Below are 22,209 nucleotides of genomic sequence, written 5' to 3'. Positions count from 1 at the left end.
ACACCGACGCGCCTGCGCTCTCTTCTTACGGCCCTTGAGTTTGGGAGGGACTCTGCCGGAACTAAAGTGCCACATTTTGCGTGTACCGGGCCGGCGGAGTTTGAGTGTAGCGCTTGGTGGTCTTTCCTCTGCTCAACTTCATGTCTGCGGGTGAGTTCAGGCTGAACTATTAGCAGTCGCTGGTGATAGAGAAAATGCGTGGCTGAGGTTATTGCATTTTTGCTTAGAGTACGTATCTGGGAACCCTGTGTAAATGCGGATTTTCCCTCTTCGATTCTGAGTTTACTAATGTAACCTAGATGGCCTGCGTCCCGGGCCTGTCCCTTTGGCTCCCGAAAGGCCATTGGCCGACGTGATCCTTTTTTTCTAATTTGGAGGGTATCTGGGACGCGCGGTAGTTGAACACCGATTCCCGAAACTCAGGGGCCGAGCCGCCTAGGCTGGACAGCCTGGGAAGGAGAATTCGAATTTGTTTTAGCATTTTCTGTGCTTCTGCGTTGTTCATAACCTAGGCTTTCCACTGAGGGTCAGCGTAACTTAATTTGTTAATAAAGATACAAAAGCGCCTAATTTTAAAATTGCTGCATTTTAGAAGGCGAACCTTCCAGAGTTATAAGTTAAAAATTTGCCATTTTACCAAAAGCTGTGATTTTGCAACCATGTTTGGTCGCCTCCTACTCAAAGCTGAGCGTTCTGCGTATTTTTGGCAAAAGGCACTTAGGAGGGCTGCCAACTACTTGTTAGGCGTTAAGAGTTCAAATAGGAACATTCCTTGTGCTTTCGGAGATCTCTGTTTATCAAGAGGGAAATTTTATGTTTTGCATTTTCAGTAATGTCTCCTCCTTTTTTATAATTAAATAGATGTCTCTTTAGGAAAATATTTTTTTAAAAAAAGAACGGTTATAGCCATGGTCATTGTAAAACAACAAAAAACATCAGATATTACAGAGACAAAAAAGAGAAAATACCGCCCTGGTACCCTGCCCCCCAGGGGTATGTTAACGTTTTTTTCTGATAGCTAACAGATGTTTTCTGTGTATACGCACACATTCACAGACATATTTTTTAATAGAAATGAGATCTTAAGTCTCATATCATGCGTGCATTTTCCTATTTTTGCATCTATGCAAGAGGAAGGTTATTGTACAGTAGAAGATAACGTATTTGCTTTAAGGTCCAAGAGTTATGTGCCTAAATATTAAGAATAACCTTTATTAAAACTTACAACTTTTGGCCATCACATACTCTGAAGTCTGTAAATTAAACTTCATTCATTGAGCAAAAATTGAGTGCCTGCTACCTGGCAGGTGCTGCTTTAAGTAAATGCTTAGGCTACATGCAGACCCAAAATAAAATAAAATTTAAAAATCCTTGTCCTTGTAGAACTAACATGCTATTGGGTGGAGACAGACAGTAAACAAACCTAACAAATTATGTTGAAATATAATTGCTATGGAAAAATTGAAACGTAAGAGGGGTTAGAAGTGTTGACAATTGTGGCGTGGGTCAAATGCTAAATAATGAAATCAGGGTAGGCCTCGCTGAGCAGGTGAGATTGGAGCCAAAAATTGAAGCATTTCAGGAGAGGGATCAGCCAGTCCAAGGGAGCGTGCCTACCTGGCAAGTTCCAGAACCAGCAAGGGGTCCAGTACTTTTAGCGATTGAGCAAGAGAGTAATTGGAGATGAAGTCCTAGGGGTGGGGGTTAAAGACTCGCTATCGCTGATTGAAATAGAGAAGCGTTGGAGGTTTTTCATTTTTTAATAAATAAACTTTATTTTAGAGTAGCTTTAGAGTTACAGAAAAGTTGTGAAGATAGCACAGAGTTCTTATATACCCCCACACCCAGTTTCCCCTTTTATTAACATGTTACATTAGTATGGTACATTTGTTATAATTGATGAACCAATATTGATACTTTATTAACTAAAGTTCATACTTCATTCAGATTGTCTTAGTTTTTGCCTGATGTCCTTTCTCTGTTCCAGAATCACATCAAGATCATGCATTACAACATTTAGTCATCTTGTTTCCATAGGCTCCTCTTAACTATGACAGTTTCTCAAACTTTCCTGTTTACAATGACCTTGACAATTTTGAGGCAGTCAGGGATTTGAAGAGGTACTGGTCAGGTATTTTGTCCCTCAATTGGAATTTGTTTGATGTTTTTCTCTTAGAGTGGTGTTAGGGGTTTTTGAGAGGAAGACCACAGAGGTGGAAGTGCCATTCTCATTCCACCATATCTGGGATACATGCTGTCAACTTGACTTTTATCACAGTTGATGTTAACCTTGGTCACCTGGCTGACGTGGCATTTGTCAGGTTTCTCTAATGTATTGTTATTTTCCCCCCTTACTATACTGTCCTCTGGGATCATAGCCCACCCTTCTGGGATGAGTGGCTTTGCTCCACCTCTTAGAGGGGGGAGTAGCTTCATAAACTATTTGGAATTCTTCTGTAAGAGAGATTTGTTTCTTCTATCTCATTAATTTAACTTATTCACTTATTTATATAAGTACAGACTCATGGTTATTTAATGGTTTGGATTTTACAAACCAATATTTTGTTTTTTTATTCTCTATACTATTCCAGCTTTAGCCACTGGGAGCTCTTTCAGTTGGCTCTTATGACCCTTTGATATACCGCCATCATTTTGATTTTTTAAGTGTTCCTTTCTAGCACTGCAAGATGCTCCAGATTCATCTCTACATATCCCTTCCTGAAGCCCTGTAATCAACTATTTCTCCAAGGAGCCCTGGGTTCTTTTATTAGAGACTTGTATTAGAAACTGAGACCTGGGCACTGGGTGTGCTCATTGCTACTGGGATGCCATTGCTTTTAGGTCCTCTCAGCTATCAGAACTAACTCATGTTACATCCATATCTATAATTATTTCTATAGCCTTTAGTATCTATACTGAGCCAAACATAAGTTCCAACTCTAATCGTGTGTCATTGGATAGCATGGATTATTCTAGCCTTCCACACTTGCTTATGTGTAACCTCCCACTCCAATAGTGAGAAATCTGGCTCTTTGGAAGGTTTGGAGCAAAGGAATTGACGTGATCTGGTTTAGGATTTAATGAGATTATTGCTGCTGTAAAGACAGAAGTTGGAATGGAAGAAGAAAAGCCAATTAGGAGGCTTTTGTTGAATTCTTAGTGATAGGAGGAAGATTTAACAAAGTGGGAAGCTACATGCATTGCGTTAGTATATAATGTTTAACTTGGGAGGCAAAAGGATGGTAAAGAAAATAATTTCACATTTCCTATCTGATTGGCAGGCCAGAGGACTAAGTGTCTCTTCTAAGTGAGCCTCGATATAAATATATAAAAACTAGCCAAGCAAACAGTGAGTGATTTGAACTAGAAATTGTTATTCTGTCTTGTAATGTTTGAGGTCTGATGTCTGAATGACAGGAAATTCTGATGCACTTCTGAATTCTTAGTTGAGCAGACCACAGATCTAACTCATTAATTTATTCATACATTCAACAACAAACACTAGGTACCTATCGTTCGTCAGATAGTGTGTTAGATGCTGAGAGGAACAAACAAGACACGATTCTTGCTTTCAAGGCACTAAGGATTTAGTAGTTAACTCTCCTCAAACTGATCCATAATTAGTCTGGAGAGACTAGTTCAGTACGCTGAGAATTTTTCTGAAGTCTGGCTCTTTTCGTGGGACATCTTGCATTAATTCCCACAATTCTATTGCTTTGTCCACATCACAGGAAAGACCTGCAGAGTTTGAGTGAACCCGAATCTGGTGGACACTGAAGTACAGCACTTACCCTGTTTTGGTTTGTTAGGGTGTTCTCATTAAAATTTTGTACTAATTTAATAATTTTATACATAATAGTAAAAGCTACAATTTATTGAGGGTTTCCTGTGTTCCAGGTGCTGTTTTAGGTGTTTTTAGAATAACTCATTTACAAGATAGGTATAATTTTCTTTCTGTTCTTTGGGGAAAAAATTGAAACACATAAATTAAGTAACTGATCCAAAATATACATGATGTTCATGCACCTAATCTTTCTGCTTTCAGTATGTGCCCGTATAGTAGCTGTGATTGTTTTGTGTCTAAATAAACTTGACTTTTTTAAGTCATAGAAGCAATGCATGTTTGTTACGAATAGTTTAAAAATGCAAAGAAGAAAAAAAAGTTCTACTTTGCTTTTTAACAGGAAAGTGTTATGATTTAGTGAAAATGCACTGGACTGCGAATTAATGGAATTGGGTTCCAAACCGTGCACTCCCTGGAGAGCTGGTTGCCTTCAGGTAAATGGGCTTTCTGGGGTTCGTTTTCCTCCTACATAAAGTAAGAGAGTTACCAATTCTGATTATAGGAGTTGGGGTTTCTTCAGTCCCTTCAGCTCTTTCATTTTGAGGGATTCTATAACAAAGCGTTCTTTATCAGCCCTTATTGTTGAAGACTTTTTAAATGATAGTATCCCCCATTGCCCATTTTTGTCAAATCCACAAGGCTCTAACTCATTTGGTGAAAATTGGGTGTGGTTAATGTGTAATTACTACCTACGGTTTTGCTGAACTCTGAATAAAATATTTATTGTAACTTCATTCTTGCCTTTATTAAAATAACCAAGATTTGACTGTTAAATATCAATCAAGTTTACAGTTAACTTGTTTAGTTTTTTGATACTGGAAAACTAACTCGTTTAGTTTTTTATATACAGAAAAATTCTCAACAACTGAACCAGTCTCTCTCGACTAATTATGGATCAGTTTGAGGAGAGATAACTACTAAATCCTTAGTGCTCTGAAAGCAAGAATTGTGTCTTGTTCATCCCTCTAAGCATCTAACACAGAGTGGGGACCTGTCTGTTTCTATGACACATTTGTCCCACAGATCTATTTCCTGTTGCAGAGAACTCATCACACTCATGGCCGGGATTTTGCGCTCAATAGTTCAGAGGCCACCAGGCAGATTGCAAGTAAGTGTTTCTTTTCAAGAGTTATCTTTTTTTCCTACTTCTTTAAAACTTTTTCGTTCTCTTTTCTAAATAAAACGTCATGCCCAAGTTAAACAGAACTTTTTCTTTATGTATGTATTTTTTTTATGTTGAGGGTTAATCTTATTTATGATTTATCTGTTGTTTTATCCCTAATGTTTTATAATCACAAAACAACTTTTCCTGGAGAACGTGCTGGTGAAGATAGTCAGTGTCAATTCCCCTTGGTCTGCCTTAATCTTTCTAAAGTTTTAGGTGTTTTTCCCTTCAATTGTGAAAAGAATACATTTTCAATCACAGAAAATTAGAAATATATAGTAAAGCAGAAAGAAGAAAAACAGTGTCCCAGAGACTGTTGACGTTTGTATTTTCATGTGTTTTCCTTCGAGTCTTCCTTTTTCGAAACTACCATGGTAGCCTAACCTCTGCATGAGGGCCAGAGCCTAGTTATGGGCCTGCTGCTGGCTCTACATGATAATGTCAGGTGCTTTACCTATATCACTTTAGCCTCAGATTAATCCTGTGAGGCCAGTCTTACTTCCTTTTTGTAGCTGAGGAAACTGACTCTGAGAGGATAGGTGTCTCATTTCTCCAGCTGGTGGGCACAGAACCAGGCTTAGAAATGTCCAGGGGGCATCAAGACCTTTATCTTTCCTTTGCCCCCACCCCCACCACATCCTGCTGCCTCTCTTGTGCATGTGCCATCTCCTCAGTACAGGGAATGCCCGGAGAGAACAGCTACTGCCCACCCAGCGAGGAGTTTCATGGTGTGAAGAATTGACAGCGAGTGCCTTCTCTTTGGCCAACTGAGAGGAAGGACTGCAAGATTGAGAAAGGGAACAAGAGATAGGAACCAGAGCATTGGCATGGTTGGGACTAGAAGGGAAACTGGAAACTCATTCGGCCTTCTTGTACATTGTGTTGTTGAGGGCTAATGACTGCACACTTTGTCAAGAGCAGGGCTTGGCAGACTCTGGCTCCCAGGCAAACTCAGTCCCCCATCTGTTTTTGTGTATCACAGCCATGCCCGTTTGTTTACATATTGTCTAGGCTGCTTTCATCCTACAGTGGCAATGAAAATGGTAAAGCCCCGAGCTGGAAATGTTTACTGTGTGAACCTTTTCAGAAAAATCTTACCAACCCCTGGTCTAGCAGTCTGTAATTATGTGCTCTTTGTGGTGTAATATGTTAGTGGTATGATGAGATGTCATTCATGTAAGGGGCTGAGATAAACATTTAATGATACAGATTAGGTAAAAAAAAAAAAAAACCAGACTCTTGTCACCTAAAAATTGGTGGGTATGGATTTGTACACTAAACAGATTTCTAAAAAACAAATGTTTTACATCATATTTTAGACTATGGCAAAAAGTATGGAGTCTCTCATTTGTACCGATTGGATTCGTCACAAATTTACGAAGTCAAGAATTCCAGATAAAGTAAGAACAAGATTTTTTTTTTTAAATGTTATTTTTTTTTTGAAACATTATTTTTGAAAGGTACCTATTTTTGTAATGTTGAAAACTTTTATGTTAAATCATTTGTAGATATAGGCGATAGCGCAGTTTAGAACACAGTAGGATTTATGTTAATGATTATTAAAAATAAAAATGTACCACTTGCCTTCGAAGTAGTAGGTTTGCATCATCTCAGAATGTTTATTCCTGTGTATGGTTTTTTCCCCTTAATGTTTTGTGTTTTCATATCACCATCGTCCTGAGAATACAGTCCTCTGCTTCCTGCTCCCAGGCTCTGTCTCTATGGCTCTTTGCATCCCTTTCTGTGTTGACTGTTGCCACTTTGAATCTTTGAGTTTTCTCTGCTAGATTTATGTGTACATGTCATTCTTTCAGAAAACACTGGCTAAGCCCTCCATTGATTTTTGTTTTGTTTTAAATAAGTAAACTTTATTTCCTAGAGCAGTTTTAGGTTTATAGAAAAATTGCACAGAAAATACAGAGAGTTCCCATATACTCCCTCTCCTCACATACACAGTTACCCTATTAAAGTCTTGCATTGGTAGACATATATCAAAATTGATAAACCAATATTGGCACTTTATTATTAACTAAAGTCCATAGTTTACTTCAGGCAGTGGAAATGGTGTAGCCCCGAGCTGGAAATGTTTACTGTCTAGGCCTTTACAGAGAAATATTGCCAACCCCTAGTCTAGCAGTCTGTAATTACATGCTCTTCGTGGTGTAATACATTAGTAATAAAATGGGATGTCATTCATGTAAGGGGCTGAGGTAAACATTTAATGTTCACTCTTCGTATTGTATTCTCTGTGGGTTTTGACAAATATATAATGTCCTGTATCCACCATTACAGTATCGTACAGAGTAGTTTCACTGCCCTAAAAATCCTCTGTGCTCCTACTTATCACTCCCTCTTAGACCCCAACTCCTGGCAACCATTGATCTTTTTACTGTCTCCATAATTTACCTTTTCCAGAATGTCATAGAGTTGGCATCATACAATATGTATCCCTTTCACACTGGCTTTGTTCACTTAACAATAAAAAATTAAGGTCCCTTGATATCTCACCATGACTTGATAACTCATTTCTTTTTTTCTTTTTTCTTTTTTCTTTTTTTTTACTGAGCTGTATATTTAATCAAAAGAATTACAAACCATAAGTTAACTAGAAAATTAAAGGCTAGAACTCAGGAAGAAGATAGATTTGAAAATATCAAGGCATTCTTCTTTAAAGTGGCTGGGGACTCAGAAACCAAACAAGATTCTAGAAGTAATGAAAGTTACATTTTTATAACCTAAGTCTTGTGGCTATGTACACAGCTCATTTCCTTTTATTGCTGAATAATTCTCCATCTTCTGGACGTTCCACAGTTTGTTTATCCTCTCACCTACTGAAGGACATCTTGGTGGCTTCCAGTTTGGGGCAGTAGTAAATAGAGCTGCTATAAACATTTATGTGCAGGTTTTTGTATGGACATAAGTTTTCAACTCATTTGAGGTAAATACCTAGGAATGCAGTTGCTGGGAAGTATGGGAAGACTGTTTAGTTTTAAGTGTACAGTTCAGAGGTATTAAGTACCTTCACATTGTTGTGCCACCATCACCACCATCCATTCCCAGGACTCTTCATCTCACAAAGCTGAAACTCTATCTCCATTAAACAGTAATTTCCCATTCTCCCTGCCCCCAAGCCCCTGGCAACCACTTCTCCATTGATGTTTTTAAAAGAATAATGTTGCCATTGACTATTTTGATACCTTCGATGCGTTTGATGTTCTTTTATCAGAAACGTCTTTATTTTTCATGTCATGGTGTTCCTGCTGCTCTCCTTTCCCATGCCTTATGTTTTCCTGTTTCTTAGTCGGTAAACTTCTGGGAGAAAAGGATAAAGACATAGCATTTTTTTAAAATGTGTAAGGCAGTGATTTGATCACCAGCTGTAGTAGATGTGAAAGCTTTTAAACTTCATAGAAATGAGTCCGAGATGTATATCTCCGGCTCTTGCCTGTCTTCTGACCTTATTGCTATATTCACAAATGGTTTCTAGACCTTGCTGCTTGGATAACTCAGGGGTATTTCAAGTAAAAAATGTCCGGAATTAGAATCAATATCTGACTTTCCTGCCAGTCAACCAAACAAAAAGAGGGTGCTCATCCTGTGTTAGTTATGTCAGTTAATGCTACCATCCTCTACCATAGGGACCCCAAACTCCCGGGCCGTGGACCAGCACTGGTATGTGGCCTATTAAGAACCGGGCTGCACAGCAGGAGAGGAGCAGCGGGTGGTCTAGCTAGCAAAGCTTCATCTGTATTTGCAGCTGCTCCCCAGCACTAGCATCACCACCTCAGCTCCACCTCAGATCATCAGGCGTTAGATTCTCATAGTTAGCACTGGTCCCTGGTGCCAAACAGGTTGGGGACCACTGATCTACCAGATTCCCCAGACTGGAGACCTCCCAGGCAGTCTTGACCCCTCCTTCTCCTTCACCCTGCACAAACCCAACTGTTTTACTGCCCAGAGTCCCCAAATCAGTCTCTTTCCTGTGACAGCTGCATAGTTCAGGCTTTTAAACCGTGGCCATGAGTGTGTCCTAACCGGCTTTCCTCGTGCAGGTCTCCCACCTCTGGTTCATTTCATTCTTTCGTAAGAGTTTTCTTTCTGAATTTCTTTTTGAAAGATGGTCATGCTGCTTCAAACTTTCAACACCTTCATATCCCTTCTGGAAATTTCTAATAGCTCCACATAGTTGAGTATAGTTTAACTTCATCCCCTGCATTGCTTTTTGTGCTTTTTTCTCCCTTAGCCACACAGAACCACTTGGTTTTCCCAAATATTTCATACTCTTCATGCTGTTTTGTTTTATATCTTCTCTCTTTTTCTTTGGTGCATCTGCCATCATTCTTCTGACCCCACATCTCTTCAAAATCCCTAGAAAAACACAAACAAGTAAAAAGAACCAAAAAACACCTTTAATCTCACCCACCTGGAGACAGACAGCTACTGTCAATACCTCTCACATCTTTTTCTGTCTTGTTTTTAAAGATGTGAATTGTCTCATAAGTATAATGTTTCTCTAGTTGCTCTTTTCATTTAACCATATGATATGAATCTCTCTGAGTAAGTTTCTACAATATAACTTTTAATGACTTGATCTAATGTCTTTGAGACCTTTACACATATGATATATAGTGGATACTTAGAATCAGTATTTATAGAACGTATCATATCCAGTACTGATGAAACCAATACAAGATCCTACTGCATGCTGTGGAATTTGGATGTGGGTTTTCTCTCTCTCTCTTTTTTTTTTTTACTCAAGAATGTATTATGGCCATCCTAATGCTAGTACCTCTTACTAGTTTTATATAGAATGTATTCATTCTAATTTATTTAGTTTATTGAGGACCATGGCTGTGTATTACAAGTAGTTTTACAATGTACATTTTTACCCAATACGTTTTATGTACTTGCGAAAGTTTTTTGTGGGGTAGCTTTCTAGACCCTTTTGATTTTTAGGGAATCAGGTCCAGATGTCAGCTCTGTGGAGCTGTTTCTGATCCTTCATAGGCAGGGTCATCTGTCTGTACTCTCATGGTACTTTGTACATATTATTTTATAATACTCAAGTTTTATTGTCACTTTAGACTTATATGTTTGTTCCCCCATTTCAGTGGGGCTAAGGGATGCAGCCCAGTGCCCAGCTCATATAGTGCTAATACATCTTCCTGGCATCTGAACTCTTTAGTGTCATCTAGTTGCTCTTGCCTTGCCCTTCAAAAAACAAAACACAAAAACAAAAACAAACAAACAAAAAAAATGCCTGTGTGATGTTTTTCTTAGAGTATGAAATTCTTAGATTCCATCCATCTGAGTAAGCAGACTGGTAGAAATGTTTGATTTGAGGCTGAGGATTATAGAAAGATTAAGGATGAGATTGTTTAGTTGTTTGGGCGTTTTGTTGTTGTTTGTTTTTGTTTTTTGAGGGGAAAAAGGTACATAGAAATCGTTTAAGTTGAAAATTACCATTTATGATTCTTCCTTTCTAGGTATTTCAGCCTTCACCTGCAGATCATGAAAAATATGGTGGAGATCCGCAGCATCCTCATAAACTGCATGTTGTTACCAGAATAAGGAGTACAAAAAGACGTCCATACTGGGAAAAAGATGTAATAAAGATGCTTGGATTAGAAAAAGTATGCACCTATCTTAGTCATCTTTAGTGTTTAAATTTGTTTTAAATTTAAAGGCTTTAAAACTTTAAGGTGTGTATACATATGTTTTGTTTAAATGTATTATTTAATGGAGTATATTTGAAAGTTCGTTTTAGATAGAGCGAGCTTTTACCTTAACATTTTACTGAAACATGGGACCATCTGCACTTTCAAAGTTGGTGTCTAACATGGTTTCCATTTGTTCGTAGGCACATACTCCACAAGTTCACAAGAACATCCCTTCCGTAAATGCAAAACTGAAAGTGGTCAAACATTTGATAAGGTTTGTCGTTTGTTACTTCAGTTTTTAAAACTTTATTGCCTGGTAAAATCCTAAAAGTGTTTTCTTGTATCACAGAATCAAGCCCCTGAGGTTGCCACAAGGACTTCCAGCAGAGGAGGACATGGCTCACACGTGCCTCAAGAGCAACGGGGAGTTAGTAGTGCAGTGGCTTCTCAGCCCTGCAGACCAGGACGCAACCAAGTCCTAATGCCAGAGCAGCTTCAGATGAAAAAGTGCAAATATTTTTATTTAAAAATGGTGAGAAAGTAGAAGTTCTCATTAAAATATATTTTAAACGTCAGTCATTTTCACTGACTAAACATGGCGTGATTCTTTCTTACTATTGGCCTGGAAGTTTCAGGACCACATGAGTGAGAATGACATTGGTTGAACATCTAGGTTCAGATGTCACCTTAGCAGCCGTAGCAGTATCTTATGTGCTAGAGAAATCCAGAGCTGACCAGGACATGGTCCCTGTCCTTCCAGAGTCTATTCTGCCAGAGAACAGAGGTACAGCCAACGTCATTAAACCTGGGGTACAGCTAGATCGTCTGCTTTGTGCTTGAGTGTCTATAAATCTGCCCGTGCACCTGGCCTCATTTTATCCTCAAATGTCATACCAAAAACAGAATCTGTTTTCTAATTATAAATCTCATTTGGCCTAAACTTTATTGGTGTTCTTTGAATTCTTAAGAAACCTCTGCCAATAGTGGAAGGTGCTTTTTAAAAGCAGAAAAAGAAGGGAAAAATCTTTTAGGGGGAATTGTTCCATTTCCTTTTTTTCTGCTTCAGATACCTGGAGGCGTGGGGAGCAGTAAGAGTCTTAGGAGAGGTGCAATACTGAGAAATTCTGTGGCAGCTAATTCTAGATAATGGTAAAGAATCTCCAAATTCTAGTTACCTTTGTTTCCCTCATCTCTTGTGCAATTTGGCTCGGGCAGCAGTAACATTGGCGTGGTCATCGTTTGTGGTCTCAGGGTCCATGTTTTGCGGCATCAAGTAGAAGTGCCACTTGAAGTAATGCCAGACCAGATACCCTTGATTAATAAACTTGAAGGCAGTTGCAGTTTCAATTCAACAGTTACTGAATATGTAGTACGTGTACAGCCTAGAGGGACTGTAAAACAGAAGGCGTAACTGGAGACAGACTGTATACCCAACACAAGGTGTCCTTGCTGCACTTGGTTGAAGACAGTTGTGTTCATAAAAGTTGGCCCCTGCTAATATATTTCCATTTCCTTTACTGTGGCAATATTAATATTGTTTAAAACAGGAAAAAGAGTATTGGTTAATTTTTACCCAAAAATCTAATTAGAAGATAGGGTAATTTTAACCTCAGCAGTACACAAGTAGAGGAAAGGATCTAAATGATACGTGACATATTTAGAAATGAGATTGTCGAGAAGAGTGAACATCTATAGGGAAGAGATGGACTGTTTAATGAATTACCACAGACGTGGCAGCTTGAAAGAACACACGTTTATTTCACCATTTCTGTGGGTCAGAAGTCTGGGCTTAGCTGGGTCGTCTGCCCAGGATCTCACGAGGCTGCGAAAAACATGTCAGCTGAAGCTGAGTTCTCATTCGACCCTTGACTGGGAAAGGATCTGCTTCCAAGATCCATCAGGGTAGTGGCAGAATTCATTTTCTTCTGAAGTAAGATCAATGGCAAATTGCTCCTTCAAAACCAGCATTGGGGAGAGAGCCTATGGCAAGATGGGTGCTATACTCTTAGGTAATCATGTAAATGCAGTCATGTACATTCCATCACCATTACTGCACTCTGCTGGTTACAAGCAAGTTACAGGTCCTGCCCTCGCTCAGGGAAGAGGAGTTGCCCAAAGATGTGACTACTAAGGGCAGGGCTCCTGGAGCCTCCTTAATGGCTACTGCTGTGCCTGAGGTCCAACCTCAAGCTGGAGCCAGGGGATTCCCCAGGTGGGGCTCACATCATCATTTCAAAACCTGGTAAGGATTTCTTCCTTAGTCTTGTCTTTGTGTCTCTGAGAATTGCTCTAATTTCATCTGCCTTGTTTCAGGAGGTTTTCCTGGGCTCTCATGGGTGACCATTTGCCTTTAGTCAAGCTCAGAGAGATGAAGTTACCCAAGCACTATCTGTAAGGACCATTCCAGCTCTCATAAGGTCTCAATCTGAAATTGCACCTTTTCCAGGCCAAACTTGTGTTTTCATCTTTGTTATAAAACTAATATGATGATTCTAACGCATTATTTCACTAAGGACAATTTGGAATTGTACTGACCATTTGGGGAAGCTTTTGACATGAACGAGATTGTGTATTTGGGAGGACCCTTAAAACAAAGAGTGAAAAAATGCCCATAAGGAAATTATTTGTCTTATTTTTCTAAAAAAAAATAGATAATTTTGTTTAATTTAGGTGATAGCCTTTCATTCCCATATTTCAAAGAGTAGTAAGTACTGGCTTTCTGATCACGCAGCTTGATAAAATTTTCAGGAGTCCAAGTTACTGTCTAAAGCATCTGTCACTCTTTTTGTGTGTATATATGTCAAAATCTGTTTTCTGCATCTAAATGTTTTTCTCTTAATTTTAAGACCTTAGATAATTAAAGAATCTTGGAAGTATGAATAGTTTCTAAAGAAACATATACAAAACATTAGTCACTAAATAAAATTTTTACCCTTGTTGGAGTGGCAATTGATTAACAAATGATGAAAATGCCTTTGAATAATATTTGTGGCTCTTTTTACCTCAAAATTATTAATATGATATAAGTGCTCATGGAGCAAAACCTAGAAAAATCTCCATTTTCTATTTCCTAACTTTCATTTTTGTCTGGAAAAAAAAATTTGTTGATCACTTTAGTTAAATATAATATAAACAGTTCATTGTACCATGTAGAATAATTTAAAAGAAATACAAATATGTATATAGCAAAGTAGATATGATTTTCTGTTTGTTAATATTTATATGGTAATTTAGCATGGTATATATATATTTTATTTAATACATTGATAAATTAGTTCTATTTTAAATAGATAGAAACCCATAGATAGAAACTTTATATTTACCATGTGTATATATGCACATGCCTAAATACATACATATAAAAATATATTGTTACTGCTATCTGTACATGAATAATGTAAAGTAAAAGTAAAAATAGACTTTGGGTAAACTGTTTTTGCCCAAGGATTCCTTTTTTTTATCAAATTATTTCCAATTTTTACTTAATACATATCTTGTCTTCTCTAAAAACTATTCATGATTTTGCCTTTCTCAAAATCATTCCCAAATTTATTATTTTTTTAATTTTTATTTTTTTCAATTACAGTTAACATACAATATTTTATTAGTTTCAGGTGTACAACAGAGTGATTAAACATTTATGTAATTTCTGAAGTGATCACCCTGATAAGTCCAGTACCCATCTGACACCATATATAGTTCTTGCAATACTACTAACTATATTCCCCATGCTGTACTCTACATCCCCATGACTATTTTGTAACTACCAATTTGTACCTCTGAATCCCCTCCTCCTTCACCCATCCCCCAGCCCTAATCTGACAATCATCAAAATGCTCTCTCTGAGCTTGTTTCTGTCGTTTGTTGATCCTGTTCTCTAGATTCCACATATGACATTTGTCTTTCTCTGTCTGACTTAACTCCATTCAGCACAATACCTTCTAGGTCCATCCATGTTGTTCCAAATGGCAAGATTTTATTCTTTCTTATGGCTGAGTAATATTCTATTGTACATAAATACCACCTCTTCATTCATCCATTGGTGGACACCCAGCTTGACCCCAAATCTTGGCTACTGTAAATAATGCTGCAATGAACATATGGGTTCGCATGTCCCTTCAAAGTAGTGTTTGGATTTCTTCAGATAAATACCCATAAGTGAAATAAGTGGGTCCTTTGTCTCTTGTTATAGCTTTTGTTTTAAAGTCTATTTTGTCTGGTATAAGTATTACTACTCTAGATTTTTTATTTTCATTTTCATAAAACATCTTTTTCATGTCTTTACTTTCAGTCCGTGTGTGTCTTCGATCTGAAGTGAGTCTCTTGTAGGCAGCATATGTAAGAGTCTTGTTTCTTCATCCATTCAGCCACTCTGTCTTTTGATTGGAGCATTTAATCCATTTACGTTTAAAGTAATTGTTAGATATGTAGTTATTGCCATTTTAGTCATATTTTTTCTTTTTTTTTTTCTTCTGCTTCTTAAAAAAGTCCCTCTAACATTTCCTGTAATACTGGCTTGGTGATGATGAACTCCTTTAGCTCTTTCTTGTCTGGGAAGCTCTTTATGTGTCTTTCGATTCTAAATGATAGTCTTGCTAGGTACAGTAACCTTGGTTGTAGGTCCTTGCCTTTCATCACTTTGAATACTTTGTGCCAGTCCCTTCAGGCCTGCAAATTTTCTGTTGAAAAATCAACTCACAGTCTTGTGGGAGCTCCCTTATAGGTAACTAACTGGTTTCTTTTGCTGCTTTTAAAATTCTCGCTTTCTCTTTAACTTTTGACATTTTAATAATGATGTGTCTTGGTGTAGGACTCTTTGGATTCATCTTGTTTAGAACTCTGCACTTCCTGGGTTTGTATGTCTATTTCCTTCACCAGGTTAGGGAAATTTTCCATTCCTTGCTTACTCTCTTCCCCTAGTGCACCTATGATACGAATGTTGGTATGCTCGATGTTGTCCCAGAGGCCCCTTAAAGTATTCTCATGGCTGGGGGGGAGGGGGTCTTTTTTCTTGTTGCTGTTCTGATTGGGTGTTTTCTACTACCTTATCTTCTAAAACGCTTATTCGATCCTCTGCTTGATCTAATCTGTTAATTCATTCTAAAGTTCTGTTATTTTTCATTTCTGTCTAGTTCTTTATGTTTTCTATGCTTTTCTCTGCTTTTATGTTTTCTGTCTTTTAAAGTTCTCAGTGAGTTCATCTACTCTTCCTTAAGTTCGTTGTGTATCCTTATAACCAATATTTTGAACTCTGCATCTGGTAGATTGCTCATCTCCATTTTGTTTAGTTCTTTCTTTGGAGCTTTGTTTTATTCTTTCATTTGGGACATGTTTCTTTATCTTCCCATTTTGGCTTCTTTTGTTTGTTTCTGTATATTAGGCAGGGCTGCTATATCTCCTGGTTTTACTAGAGTGGCCTTATGTAATAGGTGTGCTGTGGGTCCCAGTGGCATAGTCTTCCCCAGTCACCTGAGCCAGGTGCTCCAGGTATGTCTGTTGCGTAGGTTGTGTGTATCCTCCTGTTGTAGGTGAGCTTGGTTGCTGTTTGCTCATCGATGGGAAGGATTGAACCTCGGGCTGATTGGTTGTGATGACTGATGATTACAGTAGAGGAGCTGTTGTGCTGGGGCTGGCTCTATGGAGCAGGATTCTCTTTAGCCAGGCTCTGCCCAGCCTGTCCTTTGGGTATTTCATCCTCAGATGTGACCCCGGGTGGTGCTCTGGCTCAGACCGAAACCGGCCACTGGGTGTGCAGGCCGGGGCCTCCTGGAAGGGGCCCTGCAGCAGGCTAAATTCAGGTGCAGCCCATGCCCTGCCTAGGGCCACATAGTATAGGCCACGAGGCAATCCACAGATGGCTGCCACCCAAGCTTGGCAATGAAGTGCCTTGAGAGGCCAAGCCACAATCCAAGTGCCAGGCTTGGGGCTGCTCGGCAAGAGATATGGGGCACTCCAAGATCAAATGCTGCTTGTTTGGGTTTTGTGAGCCTTAGAAAGGTTTTAGGAAAGTCCGTGGCATGAGCCAAGATAGGCAGTTTGTATGGAAAAGACACTGGGAGTGGCTTGCCTGGGCCTGCACAGGGGCGGTGTTTTATGGCTTCACCAGGGTGGGGCAGACCATGTCAGCTACATTGAGGGAGATTTGATATGGCGGCTGCCTGCGTCTGCACGTCGAGCCGGAGGGCTCAACAAAGGAACGATGGCCTTTGCCAGTACTGTGTCCAGGAGAAGGCCACCTCTCCAGCCCTTGCCCAGAAGCCATACCATTCAGCTCCTTCCTTTGTGTCCCTAGCATCTTTCGAGCCACTGCCCCAGCGCTGGAGCTCAGAGTGAGTGAGTCTATCAGCAGTGAGTCTGTGCAGGCCCTTAAGAGGAAATTCTGTGCCTCCTGCAGCTCTCCATCTCTCTCAGCTATAATCTCTGCTGGTTTTCTCTTCCCTGCACTGGTACCCTGGACTGGGGAGCCCAGGGTGGGGACGGGACCCCTTGCTCCTCCAGGGGAACCTCCACAGCTGAGATATTTCCTGATTCTCAACCTCCACATGCAGGTGTGGGACCAGCCCATTTCACATCTCTGCCCTTCCTACCAGTCTTAATGTGGCCTCTTCTGTGTGTCCCTCTGTAGGACTTCTGTTCAGCTAGACTTCAGGCAACTCCTAATAATAGTTGTTTTGTAGTTTATTTGCGATTTTGATAAGGGTGTGAGAGGAAGCAGCACAGCATTTGCCTCCTCTGCCATCTTGACCCTCCTTCATTCCAAAATTTAAAATAGTAAAATTATTAAGATGTATTTTATACCTAAGCTACCTGTGCATTTTCTAAAGTGGCCATCAGATAACACAAAGATTTTGTGTTCACCACATAAAAGTAACAACAATAAGAATTATTAGATTTGACTGAAAATTCTCCAAACTTAAATTCAAAATTCTTATGAGAGTTTTTGTCTAGCAAGCTAAATATTAAACCTGACAAAAAGAGAATTGATCCAACTACCTTAATTATATGTAAGTAGTCTATTAAATATTTTCAATAAATATATGTTTTTCAAGTTAAAGGAAACAGTCATGTTTAGATACAAAGACTGGTGCAGTATTTTCCAAAAGACTCCTTCCATTTTTCTAGATTCACAAGTCCTCCCCTCACTTTCCCCTTCTTTTTATTATGTATTTGAACAGGCACTAAGGAACCAATTGCATTAAATGGAAACCATTAGAACCTTACTGCTTATTCAGTCTTTCATTATATCCAGTAGTGAAGACATATGTATCCACCTTGTTAAGAACTATAGCAGCAACAGCAAAAGTGAAAACTTTAGTTAATGTAGTTCTAGGGTCTCCTCTAAGTACTTCTTCATGCTATGCTGTATAGACTTTGATTGACAATAAACCCTCAGCATTTTTGAGCTAGTCACCTAACCTATGAAGTGTTGTTACTTTTCCTTCACACGTTACTGTTCCATATTGCAACGCTCGACCCAACCACCTTCTTCCCTCACCCACAAAAGGAACAGCCCATAATTGCTTGCCTGAGGACGCTATCATATCCTGCAGAGACCTAAAGACTCTCTTAGATGACCGATTTAATTGTGTATGTTGATATTTTATACTTAGAATGTTGAACTAAAAACTGGCAATCAGGCTTTGTTGTCAGACTCAAATTTGCCCTTGAAGTATAAGCTTTCTTCAAATTGTATCCATTCACACATCTAACAACTAACAAAAGTAAATATATTGATAAGATAGGTATATGATGTGACTTTGAAATGCTTTAGAAACAAATGTCCTGACCATTACAGGAGCCCCTATAAAACTGACAACACATTAAAGAGTACTGACATGCTTTGCTATTAAGTAAGGACATGGCCATAATCAAAGTGGGATTTAGCAAAAATGTGAGAGTGGAGTCCAGATTTGAGAGGAAAAAAGAGGGTTCCTTAAATGCATATTACTAAGTGAAGGAAGTCAATCTGACATATTGTATGATTCTAAGTATGACATTCTGGAAAAGGCAAAACTATCAAGACAGTAAAATAATCAGTGACTGACGGGATGAAGAAAGGAAAGGAACAGGCCAAACAGGATTTTTAAGGCAGTGAAACTACTCCGTGTGATACTATAATGATGTATACATGTCCTTATACATTTGTCAAAACACAGAATATACGACTCCAAGAGTGAACCTAATGTAAACTGTAGACTTTGGATGATGATGTGTCAGTGCAAGTTCATCGATTACAACAAACACATAGCTGTGGCGAGGAATGTTGACATTAAGGGAGGTTGTGTGTGTGTGTGGGTACAACACATCCATGTCTAACCTTCAAAGAGGAGCCATCTGAGCACTGGCCATCCTGGCCCACCCATAGAGCTTTGCCTAGAAACCATGTCTTTTATAAAATTTAGCTCAGGTGAGAAGGTCATTGACCAAGTAAGTCTCTGTGTCCGCAGGAGTGACAATGGCTTCAATTTCTGACTTAAAGGCCGAGAGGCCACCTGAAATGAAACACAGAGGTCCAGGTTGCAGTATTAACTTTCAGCAGAAATAAGATATGAGCAATCCCAAGATGTCAGCCTTCCAGGCAAATCCTCCAAAGTGGGCAATCCCAGATCCTCCCTTCCCCTCCCTCCTGAAAGGACCAACTTCTCCAACCATCACCGGGAAAATTCCAGATTGCTTTCCTTCTCTCTCTCTTTTTAAAAGTCTTTTGTTTTTCTTGCTGCAAAGGTCAGATTTGCTTCTTCCATAGTCCAGGACTGCAAAACTAGATCCCCAGAAAATGTTCAGTCCAAGAATGCTTGTAACATTCTCTCAGTCATTCAGTAATCCACTTATTTACTTGTTCGATAAATGTTTTTAAGTGCCTACTATGTACCAGGATGGATACCACATTGAGTGCAGGGTGCATGGTGGTACCCAAGACAGAATCATTTCTTTGCAGGGATATGTGTGCAACATGCGTGTGCATATATGTATTATACCCTAGAATCTTAATCTTGTTTATTCTAAATTAAGGTCACAAGGTGTGCAAGGAGAGAAGTATACACATACCTAGGCCTATAGGAGGTAGACTTAATAAGAACTGGTGTGGTCGAATGTTAAAGAGAGAAGGAGCCAGAGAGCCTAAGGAAGCAATCTGGTGTTCTGGCTGGGAGGACTGGCTATTTACGGTGCCTTTCACAGACACAGAAAATGTAAAAGAAAGAGAAGATTTTTTAGCAGGAGGCTAGTGCCTTAATTTTGTCTTGGAGATGATGAGATGGAGGGCGTCTGTCATCAGCTAGGTGGAGCTCTCCACTTGGACATATCATGGTACATAAAGTCTTGATGTCATTGAGAATGCTCAAAGGGTAAAAATTTGTTCAGACAATTCGGAAACTGACTAACAGCTTCTTACATCAGGAAAAAGCCAATCAGAGGAAGGCAAACATATTCCACTACTGCATTAACTCTTGGGGTAACACCCAGTGGCTCACTAACCAACGAGAGGTACAGAGAGAACCCCAACATCTTGCAGAAGGAGTTGGGGAGGAAGACTGCTCAGAGTGACTCAGGGGTTCAGAGAGCACTTTCAACAGCTCCTCCTAGGCCCATGCTGACCCAGTGGGATCACTCCCACAGAGGCCCAGCACATATGGCCTACCTTTGAGGTGTTGAGCCACACTCCACATGGAGAATTTTTTCTGGATTGCCTTAACTCTGTCTGTTAGTATCCCAACAGCCTGCAGAAGGTGCTCTTTGCTGTCTCAGGTTCCAACAGGGTGATGAATATTTTTAGCTAGCTAGAAAATTCAGATAATCATGTCAGCATCTGAATGAAGCAACACAGTTTTCTGCTGTTCCTGATTTCTCCTTTTCATGTTCAAGTCTTTAGTCTTGGCCTTGGCTTCCTTCTTATCCCCACAGAAGCAAGTTCACAGCCCTTTCTTTCACATAAAGAGACTCAGAGAAACAAAGGAAGATTTAGGAGAAGTGTTGGTGGCATAGTTTTAATTAAGCACTCTAACAGTCACGCATACTTGCATAAACAAAAGAAAAAGTTGTTTCAAAACAATGAATCAGAACTCAAAGTCTAGATATTTGCAATCGAAAATAAAAAATTTGTTTCTAACTGGAAAGGCTAAAAAGTCTGGATTTCTACAAACAATGTAAAATAGAACCGAGAAGTAAATAGCCAAGATAATTTGAATCCCCTTCCTCCAATTTGCCTAAAGAACAAGTTGGTTCAAGTCGGGTTTAATATTAGTGTCTTGATTCACATGGATGAAATTGACTACTTCGTCAACCTCAAAAGGACACCTGTAATAATGGTGTTCTTTATTGGATTTTCTCAATTTAAGTACGTTGCATATTATTTATTGCAAACTGTAGCGATGAAACTCATAAAATACTTTTTAAAAGATATCCAATAACTGATAACATTTCAATAAGATACTGAAGATGTATTATGGTAATCCCAAAACAAATTGTGCTAACATGCCAGGATGTTTTGAAGCCTGGAAGTACTGCAGATGGCTTCCAGTTTGGGCTGAGCTTCTGCAAGGAAGGATGAAGCGAAGCTGACAGAAAGTTCCTAGCTAAGTACCTGTATCAGGCCAAATTTAAGGCTCTGGTGGTCTCAGCCATCTTGCACGACAGCTCCGCCATGGCTTTCTCTGGAGATGAGAGTTGCAATAAGGACTGGGTCCACTCAGTGCCTCAGCTCAACTTCTTTGATCAGAGCCTGGTAAGGTTTCAACGCCCTCAAGTCTATCTCAGTAAATATTTCAGAACCTTGGATCCTTAAGTCAATAGAAAAGAAACTATTGACTCCAAAAGAGAACACTTTTTCAAAGTTTAATAAGTTAGCCACAGCCCATGACCATGGCCCACAGCTTAAGACGATCACTCTAGGACATTTCTTGATCTCTGCATAAACCTAGAAAGATCCACAATCCCAGATGGGTACCCCTTCCGCTCTCTTTCTTGTTCTTCATTTTCCTGCCACTACCTAGCTCCAGGCCCTGGGAAAGCCTCTCCTTCTTGCTGAGCCTGTTTTCCGGTCTATAAACTGGGGAAGTAGGATGAGGTGACTTTATTGTTATTTCCAGCTCCGACACTGTAATACTGCACTAACAAGAGGATGACTTTAGAACAGGGTTACAGAAGTGAGGACATACAAAGAACAAAAGGCTTGCTTAAAACCTTGTCCATGCTCTGACATGAAATTAACATAACAATAAACAAAAGCAAAGCCAGAATTTAATATTTTATTTGAGTAATCATTTCAATATATAGAAATAAACACATCTGGGGAAAGTTTGGCAAAAATAGGGGGAAAATGAAAAGAAGGAGTTTGTTAGGTTTATCAAGGTTCTGTTTTCTCCTCATTTTTAATGTTGACATTTTTGTTATAATAATGATTATACCTTTTAAAAATGAGGCTACTTCCTAAGAAAGAACCTGAAAATGATGAAAGGGGGAAATCTAAATGTTTGCTTTGCTTTTCACTTACCGTAGTTAATCAACCTGGTTATATCACAGGTGGCACTAGAGGTCTCCAT

At 39.2% G+C, this 22,209-nt stretch overlaps 2 protein-coding genes and 1 long non-coding RNA gene across 14 annotated transcripts in view; 1 reads left to right on the top strand and 2 right to left on the bottom strand.

The window, feature by feature from the left end:
- Nucleotides 1-17: 17 nt before the first annotated feature.
- Nucleotides 18-11,490, top strand: MRPL30 (mitochondrial ribosomal protein L30). Of its 12 annotated transcripts, none has more exons than XM_006916189.3 (7): nt 20-150; nt 4,185-4,278; nt 4,886-4,952; nt 6,329-6,409; nt 10,496-10,642; nt 10,870-10,943; nt 11,019-11,244. In XM_006916189.3, the coding sequence occupies exons 3-7, from the start codon at nt 4,902-4,904 to the stop codon at nt 11,149-11,151; spliced, it is 486 nt and encodes a 161-aa protein (XP_006916251.1). In that variant the 5' UTR covers nt 20-150; nt 4,185-4,278; nt 4,886-4,901; the 3' UTR covers nt 11,152-11,244. The 12 variants fall into 12 exon arrangements, with proteins under 12 accessions (XP_015448219.1, XP_015448222.1, XP_006916251.1 ...); XM_015592732.2 differs by having other exon boundaries at nt 4,868-4,952; XM_006916190.3 differs by having other exon boundaries at nt 90-228.
- LOC112483244 lies at nt 7,208-10,597 on the bottom strand. Its single transcript, XR_003047546.1, has 2 exons — nt 10,473-10,597; nt 7,208-9,377 (listed from the first exon to the last, which is right to left on the bottom strand). It is a non-coding gene; the product is annotated as an uncharacterized LOC112483244 (long non-coding RNA).
- A 7,385-nt stretch (nt 11,491-18,875) lies between the features above and the next one.
- The window catches only part of LYG2 (lysozyme g2), a 4,656-nt gene continuing 1,322 nt past the window's right edge, over nt 18,876-22,209 (bottom strand). Inside the window, 3 exon segments of the mRNA XM_025049822.1 lie at nt 18,876-19,161; nt 20,310-20,448; nt 21,252-21,584. Of these exon segments, the coding sequence (XP_024905590.1) occupies nt 19,043-19,161; nt 20,310-20,448; nt 21,252-21,584 (591 nt within the window). The 3' untranslated portion in view covers nt 18,876-19,042.

The sequence above is a fragment of the Pteropus alecto genome, unplaced genomic scaffold, assembly GCF_000325575.1.
Source record: "Pteropus alecto unplaced genomic scaffold, ASM32557v1 scaffold186, whole genome shotgun sequence".
NCBI classification, from domain to species: Eukaryota; Metazoa; Chordata; class Mammalia; order Chiroptera; family Pteropodidae; genus Pteropus; species Pteropus alecto.
The sequence above is the reverse complement of the archived record's forward strand: the minus strand, read 5'-3'. Positions and strand labels throughout refer to the sequence as shown.

Bases quoted from the DNA above. Each gene is read 5' to 3' on its own strand.
- MRPL30 (XM_025049801.1), top strand. From the start codon at position 4,902: ATGGCCGGGATTTTGCGCTCAATAGTTCAGAGGCCACCAGGCAGATTG. The intron at 10,643-10,869 runs GTATGCACCTAT...ATTTGTTCGTAG, and splicing joins AGATGCTTGGATTAGAAAAA to GCACATACTCCACAAGTTCA. The intron at 10,944-11,018 runs GTTTGTCGTTTG...CTTGTATCACAG, and splicing joins GTGGTCAAACATTTGATAAG to AATCAAGCCCCTGAGGTTGC.